The sequence below is a fragment of the Leuciscus leuciscus genome, assembly GCF_965113295.1.
Source record: "Leuciscus leuciscus genome assembly, contig: HAP1_SCAFFOLD_939, whole genome shotgun sequence".
In the NCBI taxonomy this organism is placed as follows: Eukaryota; Metazoa; Chordata; class Actinopteri; order Cypriniformes; family Leuciscidae; genus Leuciscus; species Leuciscus leuciscus.
The window spans coordinates 1-14,159 of record NW_028117801.1 but is presented as its reverse complement, the minus strand read 5'-3'; the positions used below and the strand labels follow the sequence as shown (position 1 = coordinate 14,159).

The 14,159-nt window shown below is 38.0% G+C and overlaps 1 protein-coding gene across 1 annotated transcript; it reads left to right on the top strand.

Moving 5' to 3' along the window:
- The first annotated feature begins 3,317 nt into the window (after positions 1-3,317).
- LOC309492085 (cysteine protease atg4da-like) lies at positions 3,318-12,780 on the top strand. The gene is made up of 10 exons (XM_082191096.1): positions 3,318-3,477; positions 4,076-4,342; positions 5,095-5,178; positions 5,258-5,431; positions 6,468-6,756; positions 7,872-8,036; positions 9,463-9,539; positions 9,627-9,703; positions 10,785-10,904; positions 12,112-12,780. Exons 2-10 carry the CDS (start codon positions 4,171-4,173, stop codon positions 12,280-12,282), a joined length of 1,329 nt encoding a protein of 442 aa, XP_082047222.1. The 5' UTR covers positions 3,318-3,477; positions 4,076-4,170; the 3' UTR covers positions 12,283-12,780.
- Positions 12,781-14,159: the final 1,379 nt, after the last annotated feature.

Genomic DNA, 14,159 nt, shown 5'->3' with positions numbered 1-14,159 from the left:
CCGCTGGGGGGAGACGTGCTGTCTTCGCGCTGGCCGAAAGCCAGACTCTATGCCTTTCCTCCGGTGAAAACTCTGCCCACAGTTTTGTGCAAAATCAGGGAGGAGAAAGCGTCAGTGATCCTCGTAGCTCCCAACTGGCCGAACCAGCCGTGGTTAGCAGACATCAGGGAGCTGCTGGTGGGGCAGCCTTGGGAGATTCCTCTCAGGAGGGATCTGTTATCTCAGGCGAGCGGCACGATCTGGCATCCCAACCCCGCGTTGTGGAACCTCCATGTGTGGCCGCTACAGGGTCGCTGAGCGGGCAAGACGCGCTGCATTCGCGAGCTCTAAACACCATTGCAGAGGCGCGAGCCCCGTCTACCAGACGTTTGTATGCCTTGAAATGGGGAGTTTTCTCTAAATGGTGCAGAGATATCGACATCGACCCGGGGAGCTGTTCCGTGTCGGATGTTCTGCGCTTCCTTCAATACAGGATGGATAACGGGAGTTTGCCGTCCACTCTGAAGGTTTACGTGGCCGCCATCGCCGCGTTTCATTCCCTGGTCGATGGACAGTCTATCGGTAGACACGCGTCAGTGATCGGCTTCCTCAGGGGAGCTAGGAGGTTATGCCCGGCGCGACCGCCGTCGGTGCCGCCGTGGGACTTGGCTCTGGTTTTGAAGGCTTTGTCTCTTCCACCATTTGAGCCCCTAGCTTCGATCGCTATAAAAGAGCTTTCCATTAAGACAGCTCTACTTCTCGCTCTCGCGTCCGCGAAGCGGGTCGGGGATCTGCATGCATTCTCGGTAAGCGTCGACTGCATTCGTTTTGGACCGGGAGACTGTAGTGTTACTCTCAGACCGAGACTAGGCTATGTCCCTAAGTCGCTCAATACTCCCTTTAGGGCGCAGATTGTTACCTTGCCTGCCTTATCTACTGAGCCGTCAGACTCGCGGGATTCTGACGCTCAAAGTTCTGTTTGCCCAGTCAGAGCGCTGCGGGAGTACATTAATCGCTCGGCCGCTTTTAGACAATCGGACCAGCTGTTCGTGTGCTTTGGCGGGTGTAACAGGGGACGGGGGGTCTCGAAGCAGAGGCTCGCTCACTGGATCGTGGACGCTATCGTGTTGGCTTATGATAGCCTAGGGCAGGAATGCCCTCTTAACATCAGAGCCCATTCAACGAGGGCGGTTGCCTCTTCGTGGGCCTGGACTAAGGGTATGTCTATTCAGGATTTATGCCTTGCGGCTGGCTGGTCGTCTCAGAACACGTTTGCCAGATTTTATAGGTTGGATGTACCCTCTGTAGCGTCTCAAGTACTTTCGGTGAGTTAAGTCCCCCTGCACAATAACAGTTATCTACTCTGCGCGTTAGCTCATGAGTTGTTCTGTTGTATGAATGTGTATGCTTAGTGCACTGTCACCGCTATGCGTTGGCTTGTTCTCTACTGTTGTTGCCCTGACTGTTTCAGTGCAACCTTCCCCCGGTTATACTGCTTGGTATATGCAAATTCGCGCAGGGTTTGGAAAGGCGGATGATTGGTTCAACTCGGCCTATCAGGATGAGAAGCTCGCTATTGGCCAGCTTCAGCCTATCAGGCGCGTGTATTCCGGGGGGGCGGAGTTTGGTCGTGGGTTCTGTCAGTCAGTGGCATGTTTACATCTTCCACGGCGGGATTCTATACAGTTCCCATATACGACATCCGTAATGTCGAAGTTCCGCCTTGAAAGGGAACGTCTCCGGTTACTTTCGTAACCTCGGTTCCCTGAAAGGCAGGAACGAGACATTACGCTCGCCGCCGTGTTCGCTGTTCGATTCAAGCGTTTCGTTTTGATTCTGACGAAATTGACGCGGCACCTGCATTTATACTGCCAGCAGGCTTGTCAGTATTTGCATATTTGCGTCAATTGGCCAGCTGTCAGCTGGCGTTAGCCATAAGATTTCAGCAGAAGTGGAGTAGGGGAGGAGTTCCCATATACGACATCCGTAATGTCTCGTTCCTGCCTTTCAGGGAACCGAGGTTACGAAAGTAACCGGAGACGTTTTGCACCATATTCACTGCAGCAACTGTAGCAAACATGTGAGCGTATGAGTTTCTTAATTTGTGATTTGTAGAATAGGATTTGTGCACCTGCAATGAAGAATTTGAGAAGGTGTAACTGTTGTGTTGTGTTTGTGGAAGATAAAAAAAAGTCTACAAGTTTGCAACTCTTAAAACATTTCTCTCTGTGACTTAAAATTTACTGATACACATGTGTGGCTATTCTCTACAACTACAAATTCCACTGTCACAGGCGTTCAGTAGTTTTGCACCAAAAATACCTCCATAAAATAGCCTACTCCTCAACGTAACATTCGACTCAAACTGAAGCTGTTGAAGACTTACCTGTTGATTCACAAGCTTTAGAGCAGAATTCAGAGCAGGAAAACAATGTGGACATTAATGCCAGAGCAAGTTCTTCAGCTTCTGTGAATGGCAAGATTTTACCAGTGAGAAATGATCAATTTCACACAGTGAGTAATGAGAGACTGTCAAGATTTGGGAGAGTGCCTGGTAGTGACTGTATAAGAGGTACTGGGATTAATACAGTGACCATATAGTCCTAAGAGAAACATAAGTTTCTTGTTATTGTCAAATGATGTTGTACTTATTTTCTAGTAATGTTTGTTTTTAAAAAAAAGAGAGAGAGAGAGAGAGAGGGAAATCTCTCATGTATGATGTGTAGGCTATATGTTGTATTGTAATAATGGAGTGAACACTGTGAGGCGCTATTGCATCACAACATTAATAATGACCTATGATAATGACAGGGATGCTGAATATTGGATTTTTTTTGCATTGCAATAAAAATGTGTTCCCTCTATTTTCCTCCTCTTATAGCTAGAACATGAGAATAAACACATTAAAATTATATAATAACCCATTAAATATGTGAAAGGTATGACTGCAAACAAAATGTTATCAAGATTCATCACATCACTTTTCCCAAGATATGCTTCTCTTGCAGCAGACATAATTTTTAATGTGCTCCCTGTTTAAAACATAAATGAAAACATAAAATAATATAATTATTTGAATGTACTAAAATTGTATTCAAACTATATAGGATTTATAGAATAAAGTGATATGTGTTATGAATTTATCAAAATGTAAAGGGAAATAATCCACTTGGACACAAAATATCAAACACAATGCAGATCAAACACTAACGTTACTTGATCTTGCAATCAATTCAAATTATTCTGATATGTTAGTTTAGGTTATACCCAGAACTGCCCCTGCTTATTACTTTCTAATTGACCAATCAGAGAGCGTTAAAGTTCCAGACAGCCAATCAGAGGACAGATACGAGTTTCGTTGCCAAGTGTGAAGGAGGGAAGAGGCGCAGAAACAGGCAGTGAATCCGAGTGGCGTCGCGGCGTGTTTGTAATGCGGAAAGTTTCCAGCAGAAATCCTCCGATATTTACAATGACATGACAGTCACAACAGCTTTTAAGGTAAGTATTTTATCACATATTCAAAATGTGCTTCCTTTCGTGAAAGAAATGACCCGTCTATGTATCCGAAAGCCGAATCAGTGCATATAAACAAAACATTGTTTCCGGTCAACTCAATAACGTTAACGTTAAACCACCAACAACAAACGTATAAAGTCACACTCACATCTGAAATTTGCTGTTATCCTCCTAAATACTGTACATTTGGACATGGTATGATGACAATACCTTATTTTTTTAAACATATGCCATTGTAGTACTACAGTATGATGATGTAGCCTACTATACTATATGAATATGTACATTCAGTACCATGGTAAATCTCAGAGTATATATCTCAATACCGTCTTTAAAGGGCAGATAAACCGGAATCATTTATATTTACTTCATAAACACCTAATAGTTATCTAAACACATATTATCAAAGATCTTTTGGGATTTTTTTAGTGATATTAATGTGGCTTAACTTTTGCTTTGTCACATTTGTAGGATTCCTTCAGTCACATGATGTGTGTCACGTGTCTCAGTGTTTCCCTGAGAAAGTCCTGAACAGAGCTCAGTAAGTTACTTTTACTTTTGTTCTCTCACTGTCCCACAGCATCACTCGTACCCGTAACCCCTCATCCCTCCTCTGATTGGACGGCTGGGATTCAGATTCTCGACGTCATGGCAACAGGGTCATGGATGTGAGTGATGGAGCCCGCAGATGATCTGGCGTCCTTCGAGGTGGTCCACCTGTCGAACCCTTCGAACCCAGGCTTGCTGGATTTCAGCGCTGATGTCGACGGACACGTCCAGCAGTCCAAGGAGAAGACCAAACTCAAGACCAAACTCGTTTCTGCCTGGAATAACGTCAGATATGGAGGTGTGTGGAGAAGTGCAGATGTTGTGTAGCAATTTTCGCAACCATTTTTATATAAACGTGTTTTTTTGATGGCCAGTGTTTGTCCAGCATTTTTATTTCTTTGAATTTAAGCTTATTTGATCTGTAGGTTGTTGGTTACATAATTGACTGACACAAACACTATACCAACGTTTTTGACAATGCCTCTTATTAAACAATAATCGCATGTTTAAAAACATTATCTTATTAAAAGATCTGCTTCTCAGATGGGCGGTATGTTTTAGTAAAAAGGATTTCACTAGTTTCATGTCTTAAAATGTATGTAAGATATTTCATTTTATTGAATAAGCATGTTAGTTCTGACAGCTAAGATAATTCTTCCATATATTCAGGAGAACATAATAGTAATGTTACAAAAAAAAAAAAAATTTTATAATGAGAATATTTATTTACTCTTTGTTGGCCCGATTAAATGTTATATAATTTTGTGTTTTTCACGGTCAATTTATTATTAATGTTACTTTTAGCATATACACTAGTCAAAAGTTTGGAGTCGGTAATATTTTGTAATGTTTTTGAAAGATGTCTCTTGTCACCAAGGCTGCATTTATTTGATCAGAAATACAGTAAGAAAACAGTAACATATTATTACAATTTAAAAGAACTTTGTTTTCTATGTGAATGTATGTTAAAATATAATTTATTTTCCTGTGATCAAAACTGATTAATCTACACACACACACACACATACACACATCTGTGTTTCTGTGCAGGCTGGTCTCTGAAGGGCAAGCCGCGTCTCAGTAAGAGGAGTCCCGTGTGTCTGCTGGGACAGTCCTATCAGCTGAGCTACTCTGGTGAGCGAAGAGGATTGTGATGATGTGCCGTTGCTCTGAGTGGCGCAGGCTCTGAGTGTGTGTGTGTGTTTCCTCTCAGGAGAGCGAGAGTGTTTCCGGCGGGCGTTCTCCTCGCTGCTGTGGATGACCTACAGGAGAGGTTTCCCGCCGCTGGACGGCTCGGCCCTCGGCTCTGACGCGGGATGGGGATGCATGCTACGCAGCGCACAGATGCTGTTAGCTCAGGGACTGATCCTGCACATCATGCCTGCCGGTACACACTAAAAGCCTCAACCCTCATCACGCACTCGGACACTTTTGACCTGGAAGTAATGTTAAAGAAATTCTTAAAAATGGATTTTTAGTATGGGAACCTAACTTAGAAAATGTGTTAATACTATCAAAATACACATCATTTAATTTTTTTTAAGAGAAATAACCATATAAAAATATAAATAGCTATATTTGCATTCAGGCCATCGTTGATCTGGATATCAGTTGTGGCTTTATCATGATATCTTGGTGGATTTTTATTTTTTATTTTACACACTGTTATCTCACACACTGTTAGGACTGAGTCATAAATATGCATAAACACTATAAACAGACATAACAAATGTAAGTGTCATAACAAATAAACTGTATCAAATGGAGTCCACATTTTACTCTGCTGCCACCAGTGAACCATTGCAGTATGCAAAATTGATCATCTTTCTTATTTGATTTAACTATATATATATATACACTAAATCAAGTGATAAATTCTTGGAAATTTCAAATAATACTACATAATAAATAAATAAATAAATATAATAAATAAATAAATATACATATTTATTTATTTATTATATTTATTTATTTATTTTATTTATTTATTATGTAGTATTATTTGACATTTCAAAGAATTTCTCACTTGATTTAGTTAATAAAATAGTGGTAAGTGTAGTAATAACATTGTAAAGCTTGGTAACATGAAACAATGTTTTTTTTTTATTTTTTTTTTATTGACTGCTTTAGAAACTTGCGTTGGAATGTGAAAATAGGCCATAGTTTTTGTATGAAAAAGGTAACTGATACAGATAAATACTGGCCACTAACTTATATTATGTATCCCTACTAATAAGTCCAACCAAACACACCTTCATAATGTCTAAGTAGTATAATGTCATAAATGCCTTTTTTTTTTAAGTATGTGAAACGTAAAGCATTTCAAACAGTAGTGCACTAGTAATGTGTCCTGCACGGTACATATAAACGTTCCCCTGGTCTGTGTGTGTGTGTGTGTGTGTGTGTGTGTGCGCTCTCCTCAGGCTGGACGTGGCCTGCGACGCATCATCAGACTAAAGATGACCTGCAGGTGCTGGACTCTCACACACAGGCCGGGTCCCTCAGAGACTCGGGTAAACCCCGCCGGCTCAGCCTGGGCACTGCGCTGGACTGTGAGTCTCAGGAGGAGAGGTCTCACCGCAGGCTGGTGTGCTGGTTCGGGGATCACCCCCCCGCCCCCTTCGGCCTGCACCGGCTGGTGGAGTTGGGCCGGGCCTCTGGGAAACGGGCCGGCGACTGGTACGGGCCCGCCATCGCCGCGCACATACTGCAGTAAGTCCCTGAGTCTGAACTGATGCTGCTACTCCAGCTCTGAATATCACATACTATTATAGCTTTTATTAGTATTTTGAATTTATTGTTATTTTCATAGATTCTGTTTTCATTTTTAGCTTAGTTTTTTTTGTCTTTTTTATTAATTTTATTAATTTCAGTTTTAGTTATTTTAGCAAGTTAAACTAAATAAAAAGGAGAAACTTGATGTTTTTATCTTGTTATTTGTTATTTTATTTCAGATAAAGATCATTTTATTTCAGTAAGTGAGTGAGTCTTGAACTGACAGTCTTGTTTTAATATCATTGATGTACTATTATAGCTTTTATTAATATTTTGAATTTATTGTTAATTTCATATTTTAAGTTTTCATTTTGATTTTAAAGTTTTATTAATTTTGTGGTTTTTTTGTCATTTATATTAGTTTAAAAAAAAATTATTTCAGTTTTAGTTATTTTAGTACAGCAAGTTAATCTAAAAACTGAGAAATGTTGCCTGTGTGCCTTAGAAATTAAATTAAATGCTTTATTATTTGTTATTTTATTTCAGTTAAAGATCATTTTATTTCAGGTAACGGAAATGTTTTTTAAGGTTATAGTTTCGGTTTTAACCATTTTTATACTAATTATTAAATGCTGTTATTAATTGGATATTGGAGTCTATTATATGAAAGCCCATTTCTGCCACAAAAGAAAAAATCTTTGCAAATTTGTAATTATGACATAAAAGTCAAAATGTATTATGTTAAGGCATATTTATGAAATAATCTATGTAATAATGTAATAACTTAATGTAATGTATTTCTGTCATTATGACTTGGTCATAATTTCAACTTTTTTCATCATAATTATGATTTTGAAATGGACTTCCAAACTATTATCATATCGCTGCCATTTAATTTGATTTGGATTCCGTTTATTTGACCATGGTAAAAATCTGCGTTGCATTATGCCTAACATCACCCTATAAAGAAGAGTAGAGTCACTGTAACACACGGCTTCTCACGGTGTATTTCATCATTAATATCTCTCAATAGTGTTTATATACGAGAGAAGCAGCACACGTGTTCATATTCATGTTAAATTGCATGTAAAAGTGTGTGTTGGTGTGTTCAGGAAGGCCGTGTCGGCGTCGGAGCTGTCGAATCTGGCAGTGTACGTGGCGCAGGACTGCACAGGTGTGAATGTGCTCAAACACTGTCTTCATGTTAGCAGTGCGACTCGAGTGTGTGCTAATGCTGTCTTCTCATTCTCACACACACATTACGACAATGACACAATATTATCACTCTGACTGCATTTCAGACCCTAGAAATGGAGTGTTTGTAAATTGTTTTGCGAAATAACGTTCATGACTTTGACAGAGGTTCCCCATTTTACATTTTACACAGCAATATTCAGTTGTTCATGATTTACTGGAAATTAATTAGGGATACGTTTTTTTAAAATAATATTTTTACTCACAAATTATCTCTGATAAAACATTTTCAAGCTTGGCATAACTAGGAAAATGTATATTAATTATAAAATTCATTGTACTTTTCCAGGTTTATTTCAAAACCTGGAAAAGTACAATGAATTTTATAATTAACTTTTCAAAGAAACAACACTTGTTGAATATCTTTAATTTGAGTTGTTTTAGCTTATTTTAATGCTTGGTTTCTCTTAGTGTTTAAGTCATCTTAAGGTTCACAGAAAAAAAAAATTGCTGTAGGATTTACTTTGAATAAACTTTCTCTCAGAAATTGCTAGTCAATTTCTCAAATAATCAGACAGAAATGACAGTAACACAATGAGTTTAAAGTGAAATAAGTAGAATAACTGAACTAGTATTTTCTTGTTTTATTTACATTGATATTTCGAAAAAATAATTTAAACGGTTGAGAACCACTGCTGTCCATAGACATTCATTTGAAATAAAATAACTCTGAATATTCCTCTGAAGATATTCACTATTACTTTCATCCAGTTTCATAACATCCCAACACAGATTTAATGGATGGTAGTTTTAGCATCAAACGGGCGTCCTAAGAAAGCCTCTCCTGAAAGCAGAACTTCTCTCTGTTCACGAGAACACAATCCTCCACCAGCACAAAAACATCAATAAACGTTTCAAACAAGTATTTAATCCACTATATTCCCAAACTTTTTGTCACTAACCCCCTTTTACTAATCATAGTTTTAAGTTCATATTTGAATAATTTTGCAACACATACGTATGTTCACTGTTCTATCGGTGATGTTGGTTAATGGTCACATGACAATAATAAATTATTTAATATGAATAAATATAATTTTTTTATTAATTTTTATTTTATTAATTTAAATTATTTAGTTAATCGTGAACCCCGGTTTGGAAAACCCAAACATATTTACTTGTACATTTTTGCATAATCGCAATAACCATAATTTATGCCATATGTGCCATAGTTATTGTTACTATTGTAAAACTAAAGTAACTTGCTTTTAGGAAACTTTACACAGTTTTAATGAGATCCAATTAATTAATGAGATCCACTCTTATAGTAGTAACAATAACCGTAGCAGCCAATATTTTGTCACAAACTGCAGTTATGATGGTATATTTGTGCACAGCTCAACAGTAAATCTGTGTGTGTGTGTGTGTGTGTGTGTGTGTGTGTGTGTGTGTGTGTGTGTGTGTGTGTGTGTGTGTGTGTGTGTGTGTGTGTGTGTGTGTGTGTTAGAGGTTGCTGGAGCTGCGCTGCTGTGTGGGGATCATCGGAGGGAAGCCCAAACACTCGCTGTTTTTCGTGGGATTCCAGGGTGAGTCATGTGACACGCGTTACGTGTGCGTGTGCGTGAATCGCTCATCGTCATCTGTGTGTGTGTGTTTCTGTGTGTCTCATGCAGATGATCAGCTGATATATCTGGATCCTCATTACTGTCAGGCTGCTGTGGACGTCAAACAAGACAACTTCCCTTTAGAGGTGAGCGGATCTTCAAAGGAGAGTTTGGCTGATGATTAATGTAGTCGCCCCCAAAATATCTATAAAGTCCCCAAAAAATGAGGAACAAATTATACTTCTGCTTATATTTATAATGCTTGTTATAGTGTTTTTTTTTTGTACTACAGGGTTATTGTAGTTAAAACTATTTATAAACATCAGGGAAATCAGGGTTATTTTAGTATTATTGATGATATACAGTCAAACTAAAATGTATTCAGACACCTTCAACATTTCTCACATTATCACAGTTTATTCTCTATAGTTTAGAAAATGGTAATGAAATATGACAAGAACTCTAGTTATCAAATCAGTTGATATTTCACTGGTTTTGTCCATCCTTCTGTTAGACTGTCTCACAGATGAATTATGTTGAATATCTGTCAGCTTAAATTTAACTACACAATTAGATAATACACATTTAGCTCAACCAATGACCAAGCAATGCTTCATTTTGTTCAGTCTGTGCTGTAAAAAGGTCGCATTAGCAATTAAAGAAAAACACTTCAGCAAAACATGGTCAGGTCAAAGTGTCTGAATAATATTTGGTCCCAAATTTGTATACATTTTACTGGTAGTCACTGTGTGAAGAATTTTTGGGTATAATATGTCACAGTTTACTTTATTTTTCAATCCTCACTTACATAAATGGACTATAGTGTCCTGCATCCACTAGTAAAAAAATATCAAAAATGATATCTGTTGTCTGAATACATTTTGGTTTGACTGTATATATGTATAGATGGATAGATAGAATACTTCCTGATTGTAACATGAAGCTGCTTTGAAACTTGCTTATTATAAAGACTCAGTATAATTGAATTGAATCCAGTTATAATCCAGAATTGATTCCATATATTAATGTCTGTGTGTGTGTGTGTGTGTGTGTGTGTGTGTGTGTGTGTGTGTGTGTGTGTGTGTGTGTGTGTGTGTGTGTGTGTGTGTGTGTGTGTGTGTGTGTGTGTGTGTGTGTGTGTGTGTGTGTGTGTGTGTGTGTGTGTGTGTGTCTGTGTATCTGTGTCTGTCTGTGTGTGTCTGTGTGTGTCTGTGTGTGTGTGCGCAGTCGTTCCACTGTAAGTCCGTCAGGAAGATGTCGTTCAGCCGCATGGACCCGAGCTGCACGGTGGGCTTCTACGCCCGGAGCAGGGATGATCTCCTGACTCTGTGCTCAGACATCACCAAGGTGAGACACTGAAGCATATCGGCCTTTGATTTTATACGCCTACGACCAAAAACCCCAGATCATAGAAAACACACCTATAATAAAATTGTTATTAATGTTATAATTAAGTACTGATTTTTTCACAGTACAATGTGTTATTACTATAGTAATATTTATTTAATTTTTATAATTAAAAAAATCTGTACAACAATAATAATACTATTACTTTTATTAGTAAATTAATTGTTGTTGTTGTTGTTGTTGTTTATTATTATTATTATTTTTACATAGTCATATTTAACGGATTCTAATAAAAACAATATGGAAACCCAAGAGGAGAATTATTTTTTTATTTATTTAAAAAAAGCATTAGGCTCTTGTTCTATGGTTAATGTTTACAAGCGAAATTAAGTAATGTGACCCTGGATCACAAAACCAGTCATAAGTCCCACAGGTATATTTGTGGCAATAGCCAACAATACATTGTATGGGTCAAAATTATCGATTTTTCTTTTATGCCAAAAATCATTAGGATATTAAGTAAAGATCATGTTCCATGAAGATATTTTGTAAATTTCCTACCGTGAATATATTAAAAAAAAAATTTTGTGAGTGAATATAGCACTATCGCCAATAGAAATTTACAACTTTAAAGGCGATTTTCTCAATGTTTCGATTTTTTTGCACCCTCAGATTCCAGATTTTCAAATAGTTGTATCTCGGCCAAATATTGTCATATCCTAACAAACCATACATCAATGGAAAGCTTATTTATTCAGCTTTCAGATGATGTATAAATGTCAATTTAAAAAAAAATTACCCATGTGACTGGTTTTGTGGTCCAGGGTCACATATTTCAAAATGTTTTACTTTGTTCTGTAAATCAAAATTATTATTATTAAATACAGATTTGTTTTTATTTCTGTACATTAGCATTATTACAAAAATTATTTCTTTATTGATGTATAAAATATATAAATCTAATTTTGATCAAATATCTATTAAGTTTATTAACAAAATAAGAATAATATTTAAAATAATAATTAGAATATATTAGAATTAGAATAAATATTAGAATTAAAATACTGAAAATAATAACACACCCTCTTGGAATTGCTCCGTTTATATTTATTGTTATTACTGATATTCTTTGTCACATTTTTCACCCCTGATGAGTTTTCATCCTTGCAATCTCCAACTTTCTCCTTGTTTTCCCTGTCCTGGCCAGGCTCTGAGCTCATCGGGGGAGAAGTACCCCATCTTCACGTTTGTGGAGGGTCATAATGAGGAGGGGAGCGCCTGCGCCTGCGCCTCAGACTCAGTCCCTCACACAGAGACTAAAGGGAGACTGGGCCGGGTCAAAAAGAGGACCAGCGTGGACGATTTTGTGCTCCTGTGACACGCAGACTCCACTTCCTGTTTTTTACTCAAGTACTTCCTGTCATGTGACAGGGGCTTTCACACTCACTGTCAAGGAGAGTGTCCAAAACAGATGGCCAGTCGTTAGCAGGGTTTTTCCAAACTCCTGCTGTTGTTTTCTGTTCTTCTGCAGCTGTCGTGTGCAAACGCACCGTACAGGAGGATGTGACGTGCGTTTGGTGAGCAGGTGGCTAAGCAGATTAACACGAATGATGCTAATGACAGCAGACAGTGAGGCTCTCGGACAGACATTACTCTGTGACGGGCAGACATGGGATTTAAACACTGTGATTTACTCTCCTTTTATGTATTTTTCTGTACAAGAGACTCACCATTCACCGTTCCGTTCACCAAGTCATATTATCTTCTCTGGTAAAGCACTGAACAACTACTACTGACAACATGAATTTACATTCATAATATATGGTTTTGTTTTCTGGTCTTGTTTTTCTTAAAAATAAATAAATAAAATATTGAACAGTGGTTTGTGAACCCAAGTTTGGGAAACCCAGTTCTAGCTTTATTCTATTCTTAAAAGAAAAAAGGTTTTCATAATTTTTCAACCAAATATAAAAAAATATGTACCTTTTCACTTTTCATCTGAAGTCACAAATCCCTCTTATTTTTTAACTCCTCCGCTCCAACTACCTGTCCAATAGAGAATGACCTAACCTTGTACATTTGAATCATTAATGTTAGAACTTTTCGGCCAATGTTCTGATCTGATATTGCAGCATTTCGACATCAGTTCCTGTTTACGTAAGAAAAACAAATACTAGTATTCAGTTTAGGGCAATGATGTCCTGATCTATACCCTTAAATAGGGCACCATCTGAGGGAACAGCCATTTGTAGTGATGTCTGAAACCATAGTGGACATTATCAAGTACACTCGTTCAATCCCACAATGCACAGCATTAACGAGTGGACAATTGATGTACGCTCAAGGGCTAGAGAATACCCATAATGCACTGTGAGAGTCTAATTAATTTCCACGTCTGACCAGAAGATGGCGCCTACAACTGAATCATTATTCATGTTGGTCCAAAGTGGGTACAGCGTAATATCATACAGGTGTAACTTCCTTTTTAATTGATTATTAGGTTGTTTAATTAAGGTTTATGCATGCTAGTTTCCATGACAGAGTCCAAGATAAATCTTTTCATCTTTCTACTGGAGCTGCCAGTTTGCTAAGTTTCAAATGATTATTAAACCGCACAAACTATGCAAAGCGGCAGCCCTTCCGTCGCACTTAGTGTCCGAATTCACTCCTTCAAATGCACTATATTAGTGAACTAATGTAGGGAATAGTGAATGAGGGTTTTCGACCATTTGATGCATATTGTATGTATTTTACATAACAAACACAGAATTTATTTGACCGAAATTCCAATAAATGGGACACTATTTTTTATTCAAAATCCATTGGATACTAATTAAATGTCTTCAAAACTTTTTGGCTTTGGCTTCGGCTTCAAATATTTCCCCAAGAAATAGGCATGAATGAACCTTTTGTCCTCAGATGATTCCTCTTCTTTCTGACAACAAAGCAGTTGAATGCTACAAACTTGTAATTATGACTTCAGAAGTGGGAAGTGGGACATTATCGATAGCATGTGAAGGCAGATCCTCCAGGAGCGGGACTGAACCCCTCTGGATTACAGCCAGGCTGGATGTGTGAAAATATCGAAGAAGGGATGCACGATATATCGGCTATCATATCGGTATCCTCCAACATATTTAAATGTTTTATGTTATCGGCCTGATAAAAAAAAGTTTACAGATATTATAAAGCTGATAAATAATGGACTATTTCCTTCAGCTGAGACGCTTCAGATGCCACTGTTCAACATGAGGG

Bases quoted from the DNA above. Each gene is read 5' to 3' on its own strand.
- LOC309492085 (XM_082191096.1), top strand. From the start codon at position 4,171: ATGGAGCCCGCAGATGATCTGGCGTCCTTCGAGGTGGTCCACCTGTCG. The intron at 6,757-7,871 runs GTAAGTCCCTGA...TGGTGTGTTCAG, and splicing joins ATCGCCGCGCACATACTGCA to GAAGGCCGTGTCGGCGTCGG. The intron at 8,037-9,462 runs ATTATCACTCTG...TGTGTGTTAGAG, and splicing joins CATTACGACAATGACACAAT to GTTGCTGGAGCTGCGCTGCT.